This window comes from Salvia splendens, chromosome 1, assembly GCF_004379255.2.
Source record: "Salvia splendens isolate huo1 chromosome 1, SspV2, whole genome shotgun sequence".
Lineage (NCBI taxonomy): Eukaryota > Viridiplantae > Streptophyta > Magnoliopsida > Lamiales > Lamiaceae > Salvia > Salvia splendens.
Window position 1 is genome coordinate 37,203,797 of NC_056032.1, and position 25,381 is coordinate 37,229,177.

At 37.9% G+C, this 25,381-nt stretch overlaps 4 protein-coding genes across 5 annotated transcripts; 1 reads left to right on the forward strand and 3 right to left on the reverse strand.

Moving 5' to 3' along the window:
• Positions 1-1,040: 1,040 nt before the first annotated feature.
• LOC121799597 (REF/SRPP-like protein At3g05500) lies at positions 1,041-2,571 on the reverse strand. The gene is made up of 3 exons (XM_042199006.1): positions 2,387-2,571; positions 2,082-2,306; positions 1,041-1,709 (listed from the first exon to the last, which is right to left on the reverse strand). The coding sequence occupies exons 1-3, from the start codon at positions 2,426-2,428 to the stop codon at positions 1,257-1,259; spliced, it is 720 nt and encodes a 239-aa protein (XP_042054940.1). The 5' UTR covers positions 2,429-2,571; the 3' UTR covers positions 1,041-1,256.
• Positions 2,572-13,989: 11,418 nt separating this feature from the next.
• LOC121784000 (rapid alkalinization factor-like) lies at positions 13,990-14,337 on the reverse strand. The gene has a single exon (XM_042182213.1). It carries the CDS (start codon positions 14,335-14,337, stop codon positions 13,990-13,992), a length of 348 nt encoding a protein of 115 aa, XP_042038147.1.
• Positions 14,338-22,287: 7,950 nt separating this feature from the next.
• On the forward strand, positions 22,288-23,167 carry LOC121799614 (kunitz trypsin inhibitor 5-like). Its single transcript, XM_042199030.1, has one exon. It carries the CDS (start codon positions 22,377-22,379, stop codon positions 23,004-23,006), a length of 630 nt encoding a protein of 209 aa, XP_042054964.1. The 5' UTR covers positions 22,288-22,376; the 3' UTR covers positions 23,007-23,167.
• Positions 23,168-23,299: 132 nt separating this feature from the next.
• Positions 23,300-25,238, reverse strand: LOC121799621 (translationally-controlled tumor protein homolog). 2 transcript variants are annotated; one of them, XM_042199047.1, is made up of 5 exons: positions 25,132-25,238; positions 24,664-24,737; positions 24,299-24,585; positions 23,975-24,108; positions 23,300-23,560 (listed from the first exon to the last, which is right to left on the reverse strand). In XM_042199047.1, the coding sequence occupies exons 1-4, from the start codon at positions 25,157-25,159 to the stop codon at positions 23,991-23,993; spliced, it is 507 nt and encodes a 168-aa protein (XP_042054981.1). In that variant the 5' UTR covers positions 25,160-25,238; the 3' UTR covers positions 23,300-23,560; positions 23,975-23,990. The 2 variants fall into 2 exon arrangements, with proteins under 2 accessions (XP_042054981.1, XP_042054973.1); XM_042199039.1 differs by lacking the exon at positions 23,300-23,560 and having other exon boundaries at positions 23,702-24,108.
• Positions 25,239-25,381: the final 143 nt, after the last annotated feature.

The window sequence follows — 25,381 nt, forward strand, 5'->3', positions numbered from 1 at the left end:
TGAGTCATTTTTTTTCCACTCGTTTTATAAAAATGATAATAAATAGTTAAAGTAGAGAAAAAGTAAAGTAAGAGAGCGAATAATGGAAGGGAGAGTCTTATCTATATTATTCTCTCTTACTCTACACCATTTACAATTTAAATATTTATTATCATTTCTTCAAAACGAGCACAAAAAATGACTCAGCTCCCTTGAGACGTAGGGAGTACCAAACAAATCCATTTTTGGGTTTTTCTATGAAACAACACCAAATATGACGTTATTTTAAAAATGTTGTGAGACATATACTAAAAAAACGATGTAAAATTTGAATTCCGTGTAAATAGTTGGAGTAAACTATTTTTTGGCGTGACATATACTAAAAAATGGGATTGAGTTTGATGGAAATGGCTTATAGGTAATTAACTAAATTTGCCCAAAATTTCCAGCCACGGTTAGCCCCTGTTCCAGCTCCAGGTACATATTTAGATAGGATGAATTAATATTGTTGTAACATGATAACTAAATCTTAATGAATTTGGATTGAATTGATGTTTTGATTGGTATAGAACCTAGGAAATCAATTCCTCAAGATATTAAATTTTAATCCTGTTATAAATATAATTTTTAAAATATTAATTCATATGTGTAGTTTAAGTCCCTGGAATCATAGTCAAATGTAAAAGGACATAATATAGCCTTGAGTTCAAAAAATTGAAAATGGTAGAAATGTCACAAAATATTGCAAAAAGACTAATATAATTCCCTCTATATTCCAGATACTAGTGCTAATAAAATTTATGAGGTAGCACGCGAAAGTGCAAATACAATTGTCCATGAACCATTTGTATCATATACTCCTCTTGAAATCTGTCTTGCTTTGCTTATTCCAAAGCTCTAAGATGATATGAATATGTGAATTATGGGTGTGGTGGAGTGAATGGGAACTTCCTATGCCTCTTTTGGCTGATCCCATAGTTTTCCCAACTAACAAAACAATTGCTCTAGCTGAAGAACAAACATCTAACAAACTATATTGGCAATGACAAAAGACAGGAAAATGAGAACTCACAAATTGGACAAGTTCATTGCAAAAAGTAGCTGTTTAGTAAAATCACAGAAATTATATTCATAATCAAAAGCAGCATTGTAGTAGGTATTAATCCCAACTTAATAAACCCCAGTAAAACAACTAAATTTGCTTCATACAAACAGAAACCAATGAAAAAACAAAGAAAATCATATCAGCCCATAACACAAAGATATTGATCACTCGACTAGACAGTGACAGTCGATTCTTGTGAGCTAAGAACCTTGGCAATCTTCTCTGTGGGCACCAACGGCAGATGCGATGCAACCTGCCACCCTTTACCAGCTGCTTGCTGCACTGCCTCATTGTATTTGTTGGTATAGTAGCTGGCCGTGGGAGCAACAGCCTGCGCAAACTGAGGGAACAGCGGCAGCTGGTTCAACGAGCGCCATGTAGTGGAAGCATACTGCTCGGCCACAGGCTCGTATTTGGAGTAAAGATCCTTCGCAGCAGGTTCATACTTGGCATACACTGTTTGTGCCAATCCTGATGCAATTCCCACCATTCCACTGTTCTTCACCTCTGAAACAACTGATCGAGCCACAGCAGGCGCCTTCTGGGCCGCCTCAAACGCCTGAGTCGACACCTGCTTCAGGGCCGGGGGCACACGGCCCTGCACTTTGCTAATCGACTCATCCATCTATATAACCAATTCCAACAATTGTTAGCCTTTCAATGCGAGGAATTTATTGATCGAAAACCAACCAAAAGGAGAGCACCTCTTATCCTCTTTTATTAAGCCATAGACTCATTTTGCACAATTTTGACAACTAAATTAGTAAAAAAAGAACAAAACTATTAACGCTGAGTGCAATTGATAAATTTGGCATTGAGATATATAAACACAACGCTCAATCCAGTGACTGAAATGTAAACAAATTAATAATCCCCAATTCATGCACTTTGTTTTTCTCCAACAAACAAATTCAAATACAATTCGACATCAAATTAGAAGAAACAAACCCTATAACGCAACAACAATCGATCAAAAAGATAAAGATGAAGAATATACCTTACGATCCACGAATCTGAGAACATCAACAGGGACGCCTTGGTATTTGTGATAAACAGGGCGGACGACGGTCTTAACGGTGCCCTCGACGGTGTCGACGCCGGTCTTCAAGGGACCAGAATTCTCCTTAGCGTAAGCGTAGAGTTTGGCGGCGTACAAGAGAGCGTGGAAGGAGGCGGCCTGCACGAACTCCAAGTACTGCAGCCTCTGCTCCTCCTCGGTTTCCTTCAAAATCAAACAACCAAATCAATCAAAAAACGAGTCGAAAATCAGAGGGGATTTCACAAAATTGAATACTAGCTTACGAGAAGGGGTTGTTGAAGGGTGTTGGAATCTTGTTGGGGCATGATCGCTTGGTCGAGTGAAATAGTTAACAGAAGGGTGAGTGATGAAAATCAATTTGAAGGAAAAGATGAAAATGCAACAGAAGGGTGAGTGATGAAAATCAATTTGAAGGAAGAAGATGAAAATGCAACGTGAATTTTTGGAGTGGCGTAACCGTAAGGGTGTCCACTCTAAAGCGGACACCCTAATAGCCCCGTCCCAATTTTTGTTCATAGTCCCAGTTTTTTTATTCATAGCTCCAAAATTTTGTTTCGGTAATTATAGTAGACACTTCTAAGGGTGTCCACTCTAAGGCGCCCGCGGCTATAGCCGCGGGTTGGGGCGGAGGGCGGGCGGCTATAGTGGAGAGCGCGGGCGGACACCGAAATGGGGGCGGTAGGGGGGCAGACGGGCTTCAGCCGACTCCGGGGCGAGGACGCGGCGAAATGGGGGTGGACGCGGCTATAGGCGCGGCGCCTATAGTGGCGGCCCCGACAATAGCCGATTTTTAATTTTTTTTTACATTTCAATTCACCTATAAATACACTCCACTTCATTCATTATTTTCACAGCATTCCAACTCTACATCTATAAAAAATTCTCTCACTACAATTTGAGGTCGAAAATGAACAATTTCATTAATTCTACTTCGTATAGTCGTGTTCTTCTAATTACGTATAGCCCGATAAATTTGTTCATAATTACTTGAAACATTATAAAATGAAAGTTGATTATAAAATTTGGGGGTTATTGGAGGTGTCCACTATAGTGGCGGACACAAAATTTTGGGGCTATGGACAACAAAACTGGGGCTATGGACAAAAACTGGGGCGGGGCTATTGGGCGTGTCCGCCTTATAGTGGACACTCTAATAGCCCCAAATTTTATAATCAATTTTCATTTTAAAATGTTTTTAGTTTCAATCAAGTATAATTAAAATTATCGCAATGTAAATAATTACAAAACGAGGTAATTGGGCCCGAATATTCTTTGTATTGCAAAAGGGTAAAATTATACAACAAATAATTAAAATAAAATACAACTAAAAACTCCGCCACCGTCTACTCGGTGTCGGAGTCGGCTTCATCATCATCATCTTCTTCTTCTTCTTCTTCTTCTTCTTCTTCTTCTTCTTCTTCTTCTTCTTCTTCTTCTTCTTCTTCTTCTTCTTCTCCCTCGCTGCTGCCGGCCGCGGTTTCTCCAGGAGCATCGTCAACCAACCCCAGTCGACTCTCAATCCGAGTGATGAGCCTCTTGTAGACGTTCCTGATGTACGGGTCAGATTCCGCTGCGTATTTGCTGCATACGTCTTGCAGTTGTTGCATCAACTGCACATCTATATTATCTCTCAAGACCTCGTGGGGGGCTTGCACCATGTGCTGTGGGATTGGGGCGGGCTGGGGGATGCGAGATCCAGACGCTGCCGACGGTAGGCGGGAGGCACTTCTAGCCCCTCTGGCGCTGCGGATAGAGGCATGTTGTCCCGGGGGCCGTCCTCGCCTAGTGTGTGTAGCGGCTGGCTCTTCGACTTGCTCGTCGGGCTGCTCGAACGAGTGCGAGCCGCTTCCGCTGCTGTAGCCCCCGGCAAGGTTGTGCCTTGTACGCTTCGGTCCAGGAGCTGTGTTGACCTCTCGCGCCACGATGGACTTGAATTTTGGACAATCCGCGAGGACCAGATATTCCTCCCACAGTGTGAACTTCGGCCAGCCCTCCGTGTTGTATTGGCCCATCGACAGGGCCTTCACGTCTGTTTCGCTTCGACCACTCTCAGCTTGGAGAAGGTTGTTCTGGTATATGGACGCGAACCGCTTGGTAGCCCGCATAATCCTACCCCACTTTTTTCGGAGCTGTTCTGGGTCGCGCTTCTCGGCGCCGTAGGGTTTGAAGTCCTCGTATGCCATCATGAAGCGCCTCCAAAAGCTCCCCTCGGGCTGATCGGTGCCCACCACGGGGTCCGATGTGATGGCATCCCACGCCCTCGCCACTACAATGCTCTCCTGTTTGGTGTAGAGCTTGCCCCGGTTGGAGCCACCGCTACCACCGGCACTGCCGACACCGTTGCCCGAGCCGCCGCCGCCGCTCCCTGAGCCACGGCTGCCGCCATTGCCGCCTCCGCCCCTACCGCCGCCTCAGGCCGGAAATGATCTTTCCACCCGTTCTGTCGGCGTATCCGGGACGCCGGAACTAAGCAGACCCATCATAGTATCCATCGCGTCTTGTTCTGCTTCGGTGAAATGAGATTGGCTGGATTGGAAAGGGGACTCCGGACACTACTGGTTAAGCGCGTCGAGGTTGGGTCTGTAATCTCCAAATGCGGAGCGACTCAGATTCCGCTGAATAGGTGGGGGCGTTGGAGAAGACCTCCGCGACTGAGATGGAGGTAGGTTTGGGCTCGGTGCCCACGGCGAGGGAGATTGACTCCACATCCACGGCTGAGACGGAGCCCCGCCATATCCCGTCGGCTGAGAAGGATATCCGCCATATCCCGATGGCTGTGAAGGATAGCCGGCCGACGACTGTGAAGGATTGCCGCCATAGCCCGATTCCTGCGAGCCGGGTGATTCGTCGTCTCCACCGTGCATTTTACAGAGAGTGAAAGTGTAGATAGCGAATGGAGGGATTTTTCTGAAAATGGTGAAAAAATAGGTGGTGGAGAGTGGTATTTATAGAGGTAAGTACTAAAAAAATTAAAAATTCGAGGTGACCGTCGGCGCGCCTATAGGCGCGGCGAAAGGACGCCCGGCGCGTCCTCGCCTTCCCGTCGCCTATCCGTCGTCCGCCGCATACCGCCCCAAATTCGTCGTCCGCCCCGGCGGCGGATATCTCCCCCACTATAAACTGCCCCGGGACCGCCCCCGCCGGGGTTATAGGCGCGGCGGTCCCATAGTGGATGCTCTAAGGGGAATTATATAGACTAAAGGCCCATTTTGGTCCTGATTGATTGATTTTGGTCCAAAACATTATCTTTTGAAATTATTCGGTCTCTCACAAATAAAAACGAGTCACATTTGATCCGAATTTGACGGAACCTTTAAAAGTTTTTTTTTAAATTAACTCCTATATAAGGGAGGAAATTAACCTTTAAAAGGTTTTTTTAAAATTTAACTCGGGTCACATTTGGTCCGAATTTGATGGAACCTTTAGAAGTTTTTTTTTAAAATTAACTCCTATATAATGGAGGAAATTACAAATAAACTTCTATACTATAGATAGGAATTAACTCCTATATAAGGGATTTTAAATTAACTCCTATATAAGGGAGGAAATTACAAATAAACTCCTATACTAATGAATAGGAATTAACTATTACAAATAAACTCCTATATAAGGGATTTTAAATTAACTCTTATATAAGGGAGGAAATTACAAATAAACTCCTATACTAATGAATAGGAATTAACTCCTATATAAGGGACGAAATTATAAATAAACTCCTATACTATAGACATAAGGAAATTACAACTGATGTCAGGAGGAAATTACAACTGATGTCAAGAGGGCTCGAACTCGACACCTCATGCAATAATGTCTAAGCTCCTTGCCGCTAGGACAAAGGCTCTGGATTAACGGTCAACGAATCTTAATTCGATTTTAACCGGATTAACTTAATAATTATGTTTTATTAATGTCTAATATTTAATTAACTATAAACTAAAAAATTAAAAATGTTAAGTTAATATTTTAAGCTGGACGAGAACCTCGCGGTAGATGTCGAGATATTGCAGTTTTCATTATCAACCATAATTGGACCAAAATGGACCTACTCCGTTCCTCTCGATGTAGTAATCCGGCGGGTTTGAGTACCAGAATTCGTCGTCGCTGTGGCCGACACCGGGATGATCAAATCGGCGGGGATTTGGTCCAATTCGAGCGACGCAGTGGGAAAATTGCGTATGAGTTTTCTAGGGCTTGAGATTGGGGATTTTCTGATGTTGTAGAAGAGGAAGGTGATGTTGACGTGGAAGATGCCGGTGTATATGTCGCCGACGATGTTCTCGAGCATGACGGAGAGGGTGAGGTTGGAGCGGCGGAGGAGGGAGGAGTAGCGGGTGATGTCTTTGCGGAAGGTCCAGGAGATTCCGTGAGGGGTGGGCTTGGGGGTGCTGGTGCGGAGGAGCTCGCTGCCGGCGAGCCAGACGGCGGAGATGCGGTCCTATTGTGAGCCATTGGAGGCGCCGGAGAATTGGAGGACGACGTTGGACCAGGTGCAGTCGAGGGAGGAAGAGTAGTTAGCAGCGGGGGGGGGAGATTATAGGTGTTGCCGAAGCTGTGGGTGAAGAGGGGGAGGCTGCAGGCGGCAGGGGCCAAGGGGAATTATAAATTTTTTTGTTTTGGGTTAATTAAGTATTAGACATTAATAAAACATAATTATTAACTTAATCCGGTCAAAATCGATTTAAGATTCGTGGACCGTTAACTTTTAACGGTTCCGTCAAATTCAGACCAAATGTGACCCGTTTTTATTTGTGAAGGACCGAAATAATTCAAAAGATAACATTTTGGACCAAAATCAATAAATCGCAATATGTTAAGGACCAAATTGAGCCTTTAGTCGATTATATATATAGAGAGAGAGAAAGCGTTGACTGCTTTGGGGGGCTAACTAAGGAAGCGTAACTTGTAGAAGGCGTGGTATGACGGTTAAGGAGTCCTTTTGTTGAGGGGGTTGGGCTTCATACTTTCCTGTGGCCCAAATACGTAAAACATTTTAGGCTCATTAAATATAAGGCCAACTAAAATTCGTCTACCTACCTCAATGTGAAGTCAGGCGCCTATGAATGATTATTATATTTTACGTATATGATACGATCATCCTCTACATATTATTAGGGAATATTCATAGGATATTATTCTATTTAGTTAATTATGATTCACCATATCTTTCCCATATTTGTTTAGATATTTGTTTCTTGTTCATTAAGTTAGGGTAGTAGTATTCTAGTATTATAAATAGCAGAGCTTGTTATCATTCAATCAATGAATGAATTACATATTTTCCCTAAACTTGTCTTGAGCAACAAGAATATTATCGTTCCATATTTGCTGCCCAACGGAGAACGTCCGTGGAACCGCAAATCGTGGCCTTTCCTTCGAGCACGTCGAAGGTTCGATCACCTTATCTCTCCGAGAAGTTAGCCATCCGGCCTCGTTACGGAGGACGTCCGTAACAACTGGTGCTTTCATCCCGTACTCATCCTCCACCTTCTTCATCCATAACCCATATTTCACCAACCAAAAAAAAAAAAAACCCCACCGAACCCTCCATTTTTTTTCCCTTATTAGTTATGGCTACTTACCACCAATATCAGCCCCCTCCTTCTAGCGCCAGCGGCGACGATCAGCCGCGATATCCGCGACGCAATTTCCAGGCGGCCGCCGAGGCGCCGCACGATGTGGCAGGAACAACCGCGATTTTCTCCACCGGGTTGGAGAAGATCTTGGCGCGATTTGACAGAATGGAACTAAGGCTGGAGAAGTTGGAAGCGCCGCGCGTTCCCGAACATGATCCACACTATTTCTCGGATGAACTTGATGACGAAGGGTATCACTCCCCACGCGACGCTTGGGCGGCAGAAGACGATGTCCACCGGCCTTTCATCCACGGACGACGAGACCGTGGTGGGGATATCCGTCGTCGACGAGACGCTGCCCGCGCATTACATTGGCGCGACGACCGTCTTCCGCAGCAGAACGTTCATCGGGCGCCGTACCGCAATCGCCCCGAGCCTCGGCACCGCACGTGCTGGGACAGGCCGCAGGACCGATACCTGGGGAGGGACGAGTCCGAACAACAACACTATGTGGACTTCTATTCCGGATCGAGGCATCGCCGGACTTCCTGGGATCAGCCCTCCCGAACATCTGGTTGTCGTGTGGGAGAGATTCGCGCTCCTCCGCTGCCGAAACCACCGCCACAGCCGGTACCAGAGCCAGAGTTGTTCTATGGCCCGACGCATCATGGGACATCGGACACTCCCGCATCAAAACACACGACGCGCCCCTCTTTCGGCCCCCGGGGCTTTCTTCACGCTGATTCAGACGTGCCGTCACGATTCCCACCTAGCGCGTATACTGGCCAGCAGCGAGAGCAGCCCCAAACCGGGAACCGGCACCTGCACCCCACGTTCCCAAGCCCCCGTACCCCCGCACATCCACAGCACGTGCTCGACCAACAACCACAGCCAAGTCACCACCGCGCAGCGCCACCGGCCCCTGCTGCTGCGCCGCCCCCGCCGCTACACGTGGATCAGCAACGATCGCCATCCTGCGGCCATCCTACGACTCACTTCCGTCAAGCTGAGGCCTGCCTCGAATTGCCCACGACTGTGAAGCAGCCCCTGCTCCAACGCCCGCCCTCTTGCCTGCGTTCCCCGAGCCTCCACTCCGCTACGAAGCTTGTTTCTTGTGAAGAGAAATACTTGGGAATTGAGGGTGATGCAAAAGTGTTGAATCAAGTTGACTTGCGGCTCAATGAGAAGAAATTAGTAGATGATGAAGTACGAGCTATAGAGGAGAATATTGATGACGAAAATCTAGTTGAAGATGTTTCCAACAACCCCGCTCACAACGGGGGCGCTAATCTTGATGTTCCAAACGACGAGTCCTTGGAAAAGGTCGTGAACGTCAAAACCGACAATATGCCTCGGCAAGTGCTCGTCGGGGTATATGATGAGAAGATTGGTGATTTTATTGTTCCACCACATCAGGAATTGGAGATGACAGATGTCGTTGATTGGAGGAAATTTACATTTGACGTGGTGTTTGATGATGTCAAAAGTGGTGATCTTCTTAATCCCACACAATGGGAGTTAGAGATAAAGGAGGAGGTAGGAAACGGATCCGCATTTGCTCAACTCCAGCGACCAGGCACATTTGATCCGGGAGGAGATAAATCACCAATGCTTCTTCTTTTAACTCTCTTTGTTGCTTCGTGGTTTCCACCTTGAGGACAAGGTGAATTTCAACCGTGGGGGAGTTGATACGATCATCCTCTACATATTATTAGGGAATATTCATAGGATATTATTCTATTTAGTTAATTATGATTCACCATATCTTTCCCATATTTGTTTAGATATTTGTTTCTTGTTCATTAAGTTAGGGTAGTAGTATTCTAGTATTATAAATAGCAGAGCTTGTTATCATTCAATCAATGAATGAATTACATATTTTCCCTAAACTTGTCTTGAGCAACAAGAATATTATCGTTCCATATTTGCTGCCCAACGGAGAACGTCCGTGGAACCGCAAATCGTGGCCTTTCCTTCGAGCACGTCGAAGGTTCGATCACCTTATCTCTCCGAGAAGTTAGCCATCCGGCCTCGTTACGGAGGACGTCCGTAACAGTATATTTTAAGTATACCTAGTTCACTCTCACATATGTTTTTCGAATTCACTATTTTCATTCCGACGTATATTTTCATTCTTGTTTCTCAGCCATCTAATTCGAATCTGCTTGCAAAATCAATTGGGCTTGGGCTTGGGCTTGGGCTTGGGCTTGGGCTTGGGCTTGGGCCTGGCCTTGGGTGCCTGTGTGTGCCAACGTCTTCCTAAAGGGCCTCTGGACCAGGTCATTCACTTCTCGAGGATCCATCCTTATCGAAGAATTTGAAGAGCTACTATGAGCGGATGAGAAGTAAAGGTTCAAAGTTGTCTTCTCCTCTTCACGCCCACCAATTTCAGGTATATTCCTAAAAGGTTTAAACAATAAATAAACTGTTTTTTAAAATAATACATTTCGTAACAATTTTAATTTAAGGTCGATAAACACTTGCATATGTGTCGTATGCATGTGTCCCTCTTATAAAGTCATTTATAACTAATCATATTAAATATTATTCCTTTTTAGTCTGTCTCACAATAGTATGCATTTTTTAATTTTAGAAACTTCTTTCTCTATAATGAGATGAAACTATTTTCACTAACAATACTTTAATTACTTTTTCTTTCTACCTCTTTCTAACTTTACTAATTGTGCATTAACATTTGTGCCTAGACAACACTTCCTAAAATCTCATGTCTCAAAGGACCACTTCATTTTAGATAGAACCAAGAGAGTAATTAAAAAGGAGAATAAAGTAAACTGAGAAGCAAACTGGACAACATAACAGAATTACGAACAATAATGAGAAATTGATTGAATAAAATTTCATGGACTTTGATAATGTTAAATATCTATATAGATATATAGTTACATTAATATAATATCATAATTTTAATTTTAAAATGATAGAACTATTTATCAAAATTATATCCTTTGTTTTGTGTTTATCGATGGAGAGAGTCAGAGACAGAAACAAATACGTATGGTTCAAGATTTATGCTCTTGGTAGCCCTCAAACCATCAGTAAATGACGTATATGCCCCCACACGCACACCATGTGAAAATCATAAATGCCGTATCAAAGTCTCAAACCCTATCAATTTCTAAAATATCTGGTTGGAAGTATGATGTCGATGATTATCAAAATAGTATAATACAATTAAGTTCCCAAATTCTAAATTGTAAATATAATTAATTAGAGTACGGGAATTATGAGAAACTATAGGACAAAAGACTCAAGTTAAGAATCAACTCTTTCGTATATCCTTGGAAGAAATTGAAACTTGTTTGATGATTCCCCTCTCCTCACGTAAATGTTAGATCGATCAACAATTGTTACAGCTCGTTTACTACAAATTCAGCATGGTAGTTTTCGTGTGAACACAATACTCCTATATAAAGAATTCTTGTTGGTTCAAATGTGATATACAAATCTTAATCGAGTGTCTTCTAAGAAACATTAGATATTATGATGAGACACCATCCATCATAATTAATGAGTGGGGAGTTGAATTTATTCTAATGTGCAATATCAATGCTACCTAAAGTCAACCAAACCCCACCTCAATCAATTACTAATTCAACTTCAATTTCTGTTTCCTATTTATTACCAATTGCGTTTCGCATTCAGTTTGGATATCTGCAAGAAAAGGGGTTTTAACTTGGGTAGTTGAATTCATATGATCTTCTCGAGTTATAAAAATTATAGTACTATAATTGATTTGAATTGGATAAGCCTTGATACTATATATAGTACTCATGTTTTATCTCCACCTAAGCCACCTTCAGGGGTAATCGCAGCTGGTGGTGTGAACCATCTCATTAATTAGATACTTGATTAATGATCTCAAAATCGACTCTCCCAAAATATACATCTTGATTTGTAGATGCACTTAATTTGATTTATTTTTCATGAATTTTGTAAAACGAACAAAAGTCAATTTATTCATGTGGATGTAACAATTGTAGTGTTTGAAAATTTGAACTCTCCATTTCATAGCCCATGGTAATGATGAAAGAGACGCTACATAGGCATATAGGGATAAAAAAGGGAACGGATCCCCTGCTATGGAGAAATCACAGCAAGGGCCACTGTGGTGAAAAACGACGTCGTATTGTATCAATTACCTCAGCTTTTTACTTAATCAATTAAGTGGTAGTATAAAACACTTGATGCGGTAGTATTCCTTACAAATTTGATCAATAATTTAAGTAAATATTGCACTAATCTATCATCCACACCGCTACAAATGAAATCAGAATATTTAATAATTTATCGAGTAGTGATTCCAGAGTAGTATAAATAATAGTTTCTTGAATATAATCTTTTAGTAATTTAAGTTTTGTCGTTAAAGTAATTTTAACTAGTAGTACTATTATAAAATAATGTAATATGAGTAGATTATTTAAAACCACAATTAATTAAAGCTTATTGATGGCAATGAGGAATTATTAATTTCTTTTCTAAATTGTTCTAGACTAAAAATTATAGAATTTGAAAACTCAATTTATATATAAATTTAGTGATAATTTATATTAAATCACAATATTTTGTTGAACTTTGGCTAATTTCACAACTTAAAAACTCGAAATATAACATTTCATTTTTTAATTGTTTTGTGATTGTCAAAATTGAAACTAATACTTCATCTGTCGCAAGGTAGTTGTGACATTTCTTTTGGGTACAAGATTTAAGAAATTGATGTGTTAAATGTTAAAATGAAGAGGGAAAGTAAGAAAGATGAAGAAAGAGTAAGTACGAGAAAAAATAAAGTTTTTTCCAAAAAAGAAAATGACTACCTTGGGACCGTCAACCAAAAAAAATGACTAAACTACCTTGGGACGAAAGGTGCATATACAACAAAAAATATGATAGTAGGAGTATGATTTTATTTCAATTTTAGAATTTATGAGATAAAGTAAAAAAAAATAAAATATTAATTTAAATCACTTACAATATTAACTCTCAATTATAATATTACACTAAATAAAATTTAAAGAATAATCCAAAAGGAGTTTTAATTGCCTTTTGAAATTAATTTTTAGTGTAAATTAGTATATTATAATTGAAATTGCTATATTTTAATATAAATTGGCTTTCAAACATTGATACAATAGGGTCGTTTTCTCAATACAGTATTATGATTTCATCTGTAGCGGTGTGGAGGTGTAGATAATAGATTAGTGAAATATTTACTTAAATCATTAATAAAATATATAAGGAATATGATTTCTCCACAGCAGGATCCATTCCCAATAAAAATACCACAAGGTTAAAAAAACCAAACACGCAATGCAAATTTTAAACACTTTCTAGTCCTCACGCAGTCCATCTTTATGCTTGCCTTTATTAATTAGTAATACCATTATTATTGTTGTTGAAGCTTTACAACTTTCCATTTGCAAAAGACATACGACAAACCAATATACCCAGACCACTTGCACAAAATCCACAAACTGAAAGTAATTAATTGGCCAAATACTTTAATCCCAATTAAAATCTTGATGATTGAAAATTTTAGAAGACGCTACATTTAACAATATAAGGGTGAAATAACAAAATAGGGTAGAAAATTGGACTTTCACCTGGATGTTAGAGAATCGATTCCTGGGTTGTTGCAGTTGCAATCTAGTAGTAATTCCGAATTAAAAAAAATCTTAATTTAGAGTTTCATTTCTAAGATAATAGAACTAGTGTGTTTTAAAAAGAATAACTAAATTAATTAAGTAAAAAAAATTAAAAGTTTAGTAAATTGTTAGTTGGGACGAGATGGCGAGTAGTCAGTAGCTTGTATTTTAGTACCTAAGTATCCAGCTGGATTTCAGGTGGAACCTCGCTGTCTTTCCATAAATCAAGTGCCAAAATTTCTTCTCCATTTCACCATGATTTCATATTCATTAGGAGCATTTTCATGATGCAATAGTGTTTAATCTCATTTTCTATAACATCAATAAACCATAATTAAATGAAACAATTTACTCCATAAATAAAATTGTGAATCGATTTGTTCATCAGAAAAAAATTATACGCTTCGAATTCGAACGGTAGTGAAATAGAGCGATAGAATTAGTGATTGAACACACAAAATCAGTATATGTGAATTATTATTCACAAAAAAAAGTAAGTGAAAGTTATAGTACATAAAACAGATCATCAATCCCTCTCCAAAAACCAAACAAGTAGTATATTTATATATAAAAAATACATAATTTGACACAATTGATAATTAGCATCACCGGAGAAATGGCTTTTCATGGTCTTCAGCTCCGGCAGCGAGTGATGGCGCTGCAGCCGCGACGGTAGGGATTGGCCTGTGCGCCGGGGCGGCAATTGTAGTACGATGCGCCGCGCCGCGAGCAGGGGACGTTGTTCCTCTGTAGCGCACCATAGCTGATGTAGCGAGTCGTGGCTAGGATGCGCCTGTTGGACTCCGAATCGAGATCGAACTCGTCGTCTCCGTCGGCCAGACACTCAGCGATGGTCCCCCTGCACCCGGATCTCACCGCCGGCATCATCCATCCGTCGTGGTCCCCACCTGCCGACGCTTGCAGGATTAGAATTGATGCGATTAAGCAGAGTGCTAGTAGCAATTTGAAGGCGGCTGCCATTTCGAATTGAAAGCGGTCGATTCTGAGCACTGATTTTTGCGGAATTGTTGTGTAGCAAAAGGGTTTCTCTCTCTAACTTGTTGGAGATGGGGGAGAGCGATAGCTAAATTTTAATGTGGGAATTTAAAAGAAAAGTGGGCTAAAATAATTGAGGAGAATTCTCTTTTCTGAATATTAAGAGATCCCCAACTAAAACAAACTCATTTTTAATTGTTAAGTACTCTTGTTTTTACCAGTATCATTTACACTAAATTTAAATTAATATTCATAATTTACTTAGCTTTATTTTACTATCCCAATTCAACTATTAAAATTGTCACTCTAACCCACTAAATTGGTGAATTAATTTTATAAAAACAAAACACCAAATTCAAGACGGATTTTTCCAAAGTCATAAATATAATACTGGTCATTCACTAAAATTAAAACTTGATAAAAGCCTTTAACATTAACATAGCTACCAATGCCTCCACGAGAAAAATAGAACTTTGTAAATATTCCCATTGTTTTGCATCCCCTCTTTCCATTTTAAAACATTATGGAATTTTGAAAAATTTGAGGTGTCTACAATACATTTGTTGCGAAATAAATTTTCACTTTTTTCTTTGTTTTATTGATATACTAGTACTATAATATAAGGTAAATCAAAATATTAAATACCGTTATTATAGTAGTATAAAAATTTCTAGTAGGAGTAAATATTAGCAAAAATGATTATGAAAAAAGTATAAAGGGAGATAGCGTTTCCTTTTAAAAATTAGGCACAGTGAAAGTGACCGTTAATGGGGTCAGCCGGCCAGTCGACCATCAATTTCGTGAGCTCCACCTTGTGTTCATATTAAATTGTTTAATTGAATTCTCACCTATTGTATGATTATTTTCATTCGCTACGAAATCTTAATAAATTTAAAAAAAAACGAACACTACCTAATAGGTATGAACACGGTTCAAAAAATTCATGAACCTAAACCGGCCCGCCAAGGATTTTGGTGGTTCCGATTTCGGCGACTATCAGAATCGCCGGTTTTTTGCCAAAATCGGCGGTTCATGGCCGATTTGGCAATTCAATTTTAATTATTTATTTATTTGCATTTTAGTCTTTATTTATCTATGATATGTGCGTAAATAAAAAACAATAACGATGAAAATTACAATTTTATTGAAATAAATTTAAACTAGACTACAAGTTACAACATTAATTGCAATTTACAAAAGACTTGAAGTCTTAAATAATAAATTTAAATATACTTGTAAATTTCAAAAAGGCATATTGAAATTGAAGTATGAGAATGAGAGTAGAAAATAGAGATTGAGAAGAGAAATTATTGTTGACACAAGAATGAGGTGAGTAGAAATGATGGGGAATGGGGTATTTATAGGAGAAAAATTGGGAAAAAAATAGATTAAACAAAAAAATTTGAAATTTGAAATTTCAGTCGGTTTACCGCCGGAACCAGCGGTTTGAGGCTGAACCGGCGGTTCAGTCCACGGTTTCTGACCAAAACGGCAGTTTCTGACAGAAAACCGGCGGTTTCTGACCACTTTTCTGCAACATTACACCTGAAAAGCCTAGGACCTAGCTGAAAAACCTACTTGAACCGGCGAACCGCCGGTTCCGGTTTTTCAAATTCTTGAACCAGAACAGAACTGAACCATCCGAACCGCCGAACCGTCCCCCGATTTGAACCGCAACTTTCGGTTTCGGTTCCGGGTTATGAACCACCGGTTTGGTTCGGTTTATGCATGCCTACTCCCTAACATCCCTCTCAAGATGTCCACATTCTTAACTGACACGAGATTTTACGAGGAGTTATTAGGTGGAGTAAGTAAAGAGAAAAATAAAGATTAATATTTTAATGAGAAGGTAAGAGAGAGAGATTTATTTTCAAATATAGAAAGTGGACATCTTGAGTGTGACAAACTAAAAAGGAAATATGGACATCTTGAGTAGGACGGAGGGAGTATACTATATGTTCTATGCATGTGTTCAAAATTATCTAAATGTTGTCTTCGTCTCATACAAATAAGTTATTCGTGGACAACAAAGTTTAATGTGTAACTGGTAAAATGTAAGATAAGTTGAAAAATTATTGAAATAATGTTAGTGGATGATGGGCTCACTCACATTATTAGTAATGTTTGTTTATGTAGAAAAGTTTCCATATTAAAAAAATTTATTTCTATGGGACGACGAAAAATGAAATACTCCATGATCTATTTCTATGAGACAGAGAGAGCATATCGTATTGCACTTTATATAAATACTCATAAATTAGTAACAGATTGATTCAACTTATTTTAACACAAGTGATACCCGCAAGTGTATGTGGCTAGTGTAGCAATTAGCAATCAAGAGTATCGTATCCCACAGAGACAAATTTGTATCAACTTAACTACCACGAACAAATATTAACTACTATCTAGACAATCGGGAAAAGTTTGATTTGCTCTAATACTACTAAAAGCATATAAAAAGCAAATAAACAAGTGAAAACAAGTAAACACGAAGTGAGAAGATAATATGAAGAAAATTGTAGAACTCAAGGATCCTATGCACAATTCCAAGCTCTTATCCAATCAAATTGTCTTACATTTTGGTGTCTCTAGAGTTACTAAGTCGACCACAATTATAGATTAAACCCCCTCCCGACGTGAGAAACCTGTAGATTAGGTGCTAGGATTGAAGTCTCCTTCTAATCCTAAACCCTTAACTCCCAAAAGCTCGATAAGGTCAAAGACCTCACTCAAAACCTCAACTCTCCCGAGTTCTATTGTATTAAGGTGTGATTTATTCTTATTTCCAGATTAATTATTTCATATCCCGATTAATCTAATTAATCTTACACAATCAAGTGGTGATCAAGCAATTGAAAGGAATAAACCCAAGAATAATCAAATAACTACAAGAGCAAGGTAAGTGCAAAATCAATTGAATAAAAACTATGAAATTAGTGCATCATTACCAAGAATTCTTCAAGGTGAGTTTAGCTACTCATGTTCATGAAGAAAATCAAGTTTGAAACAAAGTATTCCATCAAAAGCAAGAGAAATAGATACTAAGAACTCATGTGGAACGAATCTGTGGAGTGAAGCTTCAATCTTCCGATCTCGAATCTTCAATCTTCGGTTCCCTCTCTCAAATGCGTTCTTAGGGTGTATGGTAGGTGTAGGAGGCGGCTGGTGTCAAAGATAATTGACCTAGGCCTACTTTTTCCTCTTTATTTCCTTCCAAAAATCGTGTTTTGAGAGTTACAAAATGCCTCGCTGACGGACCCGGCTGGGTGGCACTAATCCGCCAAAAGATACCCGACCGGGTATAACCGTATAAGCCTCTGCAAACTCCACGCTTTGTTTCTCCACCCGCCCGGGTAGACCTATGGTCACACATACCCGGGCGGGTATAACTCCCCGACTCCGCCAAGCCTTAGCTTCTCTACCCGGCCGGGTGCTCCATTGGCGACGGAACTCTACCTAGTCGGGTACTGCACCAGCAACACTATTTTTGCCTATTTTTCCTGTTTTTCTCTACACAACTCAACTAATACATCAAACTCCAAAATAACATTTAATTGGCTGAAAACACGACAATACAAACAATAAACTCGACATTAAACACCTCAACAGACCAATTAACCCGAGTTTGTCACATATTTATTTTCCATTCTCACAGTGTATTATCTAATTTTATTTTCTTCTGATTAATCATATAAGAAATAGACGCACAAAGGTATTATCACATAGAGAAAGAGAGAAAAAACCCTAGTCATAAGTGACACATAGAGAGAATAGGAAATGGAATGATCATCTTTATAAGGTCGATCGGTCTTCCAACCCGTGAACGAAAACGCGGCGGCCAAATCATAAAAGTAGCATGTATGAAGTAGGATTGTCAATTTTCGACATGACACGAAAATCTAACACGGACACGCACATAATTAATGGGTTAGAATAAAACCTTACTGAGTTTGTGTCGTTATTAGGTTGACTTACTCTCGTAATTACATGTTGGATTCAGTTTGGGTTCGGTTAACCGATTAAAAATAAAATCATACTTTTGTTTTATTCTTTTGGTTTGTTTAAATCAGGTTTTAATTATATAAATATGGTTTAATAGTATAATACCATTTTTTTTATTATGTAATTCAGGTTCGTGATGCTATCATGTCGTGTAAACCTAAATTATCGTGTAATTAATTGGTCTGTGTCATGTGCATGTTTGAAGATAGCAGGTCAAGTTGGGTTAAAGTTAAGAATTTTCTTCATATACCGGGTTTGGATTAAATCTTATTAACGGGTTGAATCATTATCAAGTTTGACTCAATAACGATCCAACCCACATGCTTCATCAATCCTAGTATATTTAGGTAATGAGCTCGGCAGTTAGAATTAAATTATGAAAAATCACACGCATTCCCAAATTCCCAATGGGCTGAAAATCTGATTTATATATTGATTGATGCAATATGAATGGCTCAAATTCAAAGTGTAAATTCGAATATCATGTATCGAGTACTACCCAACTCGACTTGATACTCTATTCCCGCAATTCTCAAAGTTTAGGTGCCGGATCGAGTAAATTTGTTTTAAACCAGAGGTCGTGATTGTTTTAAAATAATTTTGCTAGGGAAAAAAAACTAAGGTCGTGTTTGGTTGTCAGGATTCTATCTGGGAAAGTAATCTGATTCCTTACATTTTAAATTCTTATGTTTGTTTCGATTTTTAATCAAACTGAAAAAGCAATCAGAATCCTGATCAAGGAAAGTTAGTATAACTTTCCAGAATTCTGAATCCTAGTTTTTCTTAGGTATTATTTTTTCCCAGTTTTAGGATTCTTATATATTTAATGCAATATATTATTATTATTATTATTATTGAATACACTGTTTTAAAAATAATTTAAAATTATAAATCATACTTAATTTCAGTATAATAAATAACTAATAATGAATTTATCATAATTATAACTATATTATTATAATATTTATATATAATTGCTATTATCAAATCATAATTAATATTTTATTTAATAATTAAAATATAAATTATATAATAATACTAATAAATCATGATTATTTTATAAATTAATAATTAATCAATAAAATTACAGTGAAATTTTAAATTATAAAATTATTTAATTATAATATCCGTAAATATAATAATAATAATAATTATTATTATTATTATTAAATTATTATAATACTCTATGTAACTATAATGACAATTATATTATTATATATTATGATGGATGATCTATATTTAAACTATCCATCGTAATAATAATATAATAATATAATAATTATTATTTGTAATTAATAATTTAGTAACAAATTTATATTATTATTATTTTTATAAATAAAAAAATATTAAGTACTATATTTTTAATTTGGTGTTTAAATCAAATATAAAATATAAAATCTTGATATTTTCCAAACACTGGAAAGTAAAGTTATTAGGAATCATATTCCCAAGATACATTTTTCCAAGAATCATTTTCCTTGCCAACTTTATTTTCCCGTTAACCAAACATGACCTGTAAGATGGTCTTCACACAGTCCAATTTGTAGTAGAGTAAGTACGGTATGATTATTAAATTATTTAAACAGAGGCTTTTTTTTCATAAAGTAGCCACTAATAATAGGGAGTACATAAAAATGCTACTATATGCTAAGTTGTGTTTTTCTCCCGAATTATTATATCAGCTTGCGGTTTCTGTAATGGGTATCACCGTATCAGAGAGAAAAACCACTTAAAATAACAAAAAAAAAAAAAAGAAAAAGAGAGGAAAGATTAACCGAATTCAACAACATAAAACTAATTGGTGGGGCTTTGAATTAGGTGTAAACGCATAGCTCACTGTATTTTCCTAACATCAGCTGTTTATTTTCTTTGGACATAGCATGCCGATATCATTCACCACTTTATTTTATTTATTTATTGAAACAACTATATACTCCCTCCGTCCCGCACTACTCGCACTTATTTCCTTTTTGGGCGTCCCAAGTTACTTGCACTCTTTCCATTTTTAGTAAAAAATTTCACCTACAACCGTCATTTTTTACTTTACTATACACTCATTCCTTAATCTCCGAGCCGAAAAGGAAATGAGCGAGTAGCCCGGGACGGAGGGAGTATCTTTCAAAGGACAAACTAAATTTTTTTTGAGCTAAAAGATAAAAAAATTTGGATTCCTCGGATTATTACAAATATTCTCTAAATATATCGGGTAATTACATTTAAAAGGTTGCCGTTTGTGATTTTAACTAATAGCAAGACGAAGTAAACATTTTTCATCATGATTGGACAGAAATTCCTCCATTTTAATAATAAAAAATATTATTAACAATAATTAAAAGAGGGAACATCATTTTAAGTCTATGAACTTTGCCAAAGTATCATTTTAGGTCCGTGAACTTTGAAAATCTTATTTTAGGTCCGTGAACTTTGAGTTAGTTTCATTTTAGGTCCTTTTTACTATTTCCAAGTTTTTTGGACGAAAATACCCTCAATACCTTAAAATATATATATTTTTAATAAATTTATCATATACTCATATTTTTTTATAAATATCTTTACAATATATTTTTGTCAAATTTTCTAAATATAATTTGACCTTAAATATTATCACTTAATTTTGTGACATGCAAGTAAAATTGCTTCTTCAATTTTTTATATTAATTTTTTTAAAATCGAATAAATAACTTTTCTCTAATAATAAAAAATTGAATAAAGATCTTTTCTTGCATGTCACAAAATTAAATTATAATATTGAAGGTCAAATTATATTTAGAAAATTTGTCAAAAATATATTGTAAATATATTTATAAAAAGATCTTTATTCAATTTTTTTATTATTAAAGAAAAGTACTTTATTCAATTTTTAAAAAAATTAATATAAAAAATTGAAGAAGCAATTTTACTTGCATGTCACAAAATTAAGTGATAATATTTAAGGTCAAATTATATTTAGAAAATTTGATAAAAATATATTGTAAAGATATTTATAAAAAAATATGAGTATATGATAAATTTATTAAAAATATATATATTTTAAGGTATTGAGGGTATTTTCGTCCAAAAAAACTTGGAAATAGTAAAAAGGACCTAAAATGATACTAACTCAAAGTTCACGGACCTAAAATAAGATTTTCAAAGTTTACGGACCTAAAATGATACTTTGGCAAAGTTCATAGACCTAAAATGATGTTCCCTCTAATTAAAAAAACGTAAGACTAGGTCAAAACACACGAACATGTATAGAGGTTTGAATAGTGTACAGTATTTGCATTTTAACGTCGCACACGAGTACTTTTACCATAGAAGATAGCACACATGATATGCATAAATAAAAAATTACAAGAAATATAAAACGAGGAGGAATGAAATACCTTATTAAAAAACCATGCATTTTTCAGAATCAAATTTGAAAGTGGAATTGGAATTGGGCGCCGATGGTGAACTCAAATTAATAATATTGCCGGAGTTATGTTTAATTAATATTGAAACAAAACTAAATGAAATAGTGATAATATGCATTGGAAACTCATCAAAGTATAAGAAAGATTGGTCTTTTTACCAACTTCATAGCTGTACATAGTTGAAGAATAAAATGGTGGTTTTGGCAGATTGTATATGGAAGGATTAGTTAAAATATAGTACTATTGGGCATTTATCTGTTACTCTCGTGATATATATATTAGCAGTATTATTAACTTCACGGGATCATAAAATTTAGCAATTATGTGTACGTCTCTTCGAAATGGAATATCCACAAATATATGCTAATTGAATGATAGCATCACAAATGTTAAAATAGAGTTTAATTAAATATTAAACTCGCCAATCTTGTGATGCTAAAAGTATCACAAGACAATTTCACGTACCACAAATTCAACAAATACGACTACCAAAACTATAATATTATTATTAATTCAATGATAGCATCACAAATGTTAAGATAGAGTTAAAAAATAATAACCTCGCCGATTTTGTGCTGCTATAAGTATCAGAAGACAATTTCAGGTACCACAAATTCAAGAAATATGACTACCAAAACAATAATAAATCTATTATTCTTAATCCACACCATTATTTATGTGGTGGGAGGAGGAGAAGCCGCCACAGCCACCTCCGTCGTAGACGTCGACGGCAATCAAGTCCAAGCCAACACCAAATACTACATTTTCACCCCGAGCGGAGGCGGTCTCGGCCTATCGGTGAGGGACCGGCGCCAGCCATGCCCTCCCAACGTCATGCAAGAGACCGACGGAGGTTCCATGGGTCTCCCTCTGAAGATATTTCCGGCGGACGGGAAAGCGGTGATAGATTTGGAGAGTGATTTGAACTTGGCGTTCGTGGCGGCCACCACTTGCGTGCAGCGGACGGTGTGGCGGCTGGGGGACACAGACTGGAATACGGGGCGGCGCTACGTGAGGAGCGACGGTGTGGTGGGGAAGCCCGGGGCGGAGACGGTGAGGAACTGGTTCAAGATAGAGAGATTCGGGCAGGGTTACAAGATTGTGTACTGCCCGGGCGTGTGCAGAGAATGTAGAGTGGAGTGCGGAGATGTGGGAGTGTTTGTGGAGAGTGGAAGGAGGTGGCTTGCTTTGGGTGGTCAACCCCTTTTAATTGCTTTCAAGAAACTTGTTAAGGACTCAATTCCTCAACGGTGATGGCTGGCTGCTCGGCGATCAAGACACTTCCGGCGTCCTGAGATAGGATCGGCGGAGATTCTAGTTTCGTGTTGTGCGCGGAACTCCTCCGTCGGGCAGTGGTGAACTAGGGTTTAGGATACTTCACGATTTGTGTGGGCAAAATAATATTTTCATATTCATGATAAAGTTTATGAACATAGCCCTATTTATAGACTAAGGACCCTAGGGTTGGTTCGACTCCTAACCTAGTTCATCTCGGGAAAGAACCAACAAAGAAAACCCGAAACGGAGCTTATAATTACGCTCGACTCTTCAATGTAATTAAATAATCAAAATAAACTAATACCCAAAAATAAGAAATAAATAAAAGGAAAGAAATACTCCTAACTCTACTTTGGAACGTAATCTCCGAACATGTCTGGCGGGTGTCGGTTTCTCCTTGCCTTTGTCGTCGGCTGCTTCTCCGTTACGGGAATCGCCGCGATCGATGGCTGCTTGTCTTTCACCAGAATCGCCGGCGTCTCCTCCGACCCCGCGTCCTCCCGGGCTGTCTCTATCACCGGCTGTTGCTCCTGTACGGGGACCGTATCAAAACTCCACCTCTCACTACAACTAGAGTATCAATATGGAGTAGTAATAAATATTTGTATATACTATGATTTGTTATACAATAAGCCTGCTCGCTCTGCTTCTTGTGAAATCTCTATCTTGGTAATCAGTCAATTATATAGTATTGAATTATAATAGTATACTTTTGCTATATCTATAACACAACAGAAAATTATATTTACTGCAGATGACCTCAAAACCACTTTGCCATGGCTTCGAGAAATATTGCTGTGCATAACACAAGATTTAGCACACTAGTAAACTTTTATTATTATAAACTAAAACAACACAACTCAAAAATTCAAAAAAAAAAATAACATCAAAACTTAACAATTAAATTAAAATTGATCTAGCCTAATGTTAACTATAACCATAACTTGAATCTCTCTTTCATCAGCACTTGACCTCCTTCAAACCATGAGCCAAATACAGAAAAGTTGGATCAGTCGCTCCTTCCTTGTAATATGCAAACACCATCGTCCCGTCATCGTGCATGCTCTCCCCAACAAAGCTGTAATATCACCCCAAACGTCGCGTCATAAACAAAAGATTAATTACGTCTATATTTACGTGTTCACTAATGAAAGAACAATATTACAAAACAAAGTCGCACACATTGCAGAGCTGAGCATCTGAAACTTTCAATGGAATCAGTTTTATAAATATGTTTTCTAACAAGAAGAAAAGTTGAATCAACTTACTATTGGAAGTCCTTGAGCTTTGAGACAAGGTATTTAGTAGCTCCTTCGATGCCTTTCTTGAACTGATCTTGCTTCTCAGGTTCAAGCTTGGGAGTCAAGTTCTTGATATATTTCTTAACATATGCAATGAACTGTTTCTTGTCGAAAGGAGGCTGCTCCTGAAGCCTGAAAGTGTCTAAAATATCGACAACCTTGACAGCTTGATCGTCAACACCTTCTTCGTCATCAGCGCCTTCAGCAGAGGGGTTGGCCCCAATATCGACACTAACTGCCCCTTGAACAACCCACTGCAGATACAAACAAACTTTAATTAGATTTGTCACACCAGGAAACTAGTTTTTTTTATGTATATGATATGATCATACCTTGCCTTCTACTTCCCACAGCATTCCATTCTCAATTTCCTTGTATGTGAATGAGTCAGAGAGAAGCTCATCACCTACAATATAATGTTAAGCAGATTTAGGTAAAAGGCAAATTAATCAGATCAAGAATCAACTTCCATTGCTTAGGAAACCATTCAAACAAGATTAGTTTCTCAAACATCACATGAGACTTGATGAATCTTATGGAAAAACATGATCTTTCAAACAAATTCAAACTTAAAACACAAATCTTTCAAGTTCGAGTTTCCACAAAAGAAAATCAGCCACACAAAATAACCAAAGTTCAAATTTCAAACTCAACAAGAAAAAAAAGGTTCAATCTCGAGGCAAAAACGAAGCCCTTCATTAAAGCTAACTACGCTGGATTAATGAATACTACTCCTAAAAGGCAAAGTGGAAATCCAATGATGTTGCAATCTAGTATTTAGGAGATGACCAGAAAAATACCTGAGAGAAGATCCTGATAAACCAACATGATTAGTGCCTCTTAGAATCCTAACAAGGTATCGAAATTTCTTTTAAGGGAAACGAGAGATCTTAAGGAAGTAGAGAAGTATGAATTGATGAGGTAATAAATAATGGTTGGGGTCGCCAGATTTATAGATGAGAACTTAACCGTTTCCGACTTGTGTTTGGTATTGCTGACTTAATTTGACCTCATTACTTTTTTTGTATGGAATTTACTTATTTTATTACG

Bases quoted from the DNA above. Each gene is read 5' to 3' on its own strand.
- LOC121799597 (XM_042199006.1), bottom strand. From the start codon at position 2,428: ATGCCCCAACAAGATTCCAACACCCTTCAACAACCCCTTCTC. The intron at 2,307-2,386 runs GTAAGCTAGTAT...TTGATTTTGAAG, and splicing joins CCCTTCAACAACCCCTTCTC to GAAACCGAGGAGGAGCAGAG. The intron at 1,710-2,081 runs GTATATTCTTCA...TTGGTTATATAG, and splicing joins TCAGATTCGTGGATCGTAAG to ATGGATGAGTCGATTAGCAA.
- LOC121784000 (XM_042182213.1), bottom strand. From the start codon at position 14,337: ATGGCAGCCGCCTTCAAATTGCTACTAGCACTCTGCTTAATCGCATCA.
- LOC121799621 (XM_042199047.1), bottom strand. From the start codon at position 25,159: ATGTTGGTTTATCAGGATCTTCTCTCAG. The intron at 24,586-24,663 runs GTATGATCATAT...TTGTATCTGCAG, and splicing joins TGTGGGAAGTAGAAGGCAAG to TGGGTTGTTCAAGGGGCAGT. The intron at 24,109-24,298 runs GTAAGTTGATTC...GTGATATTACAG, and splicing joins AAGCTCAAGGACTTCCAATA to CTTTGTTGGGGAGAGCATGC.
- LOC121799614 (XM_042199030.1), top strand. From the start codon at position 22,377: ATGACTACCAAAACAATAATAAATCTATTATTCTTAATCCACACCATT.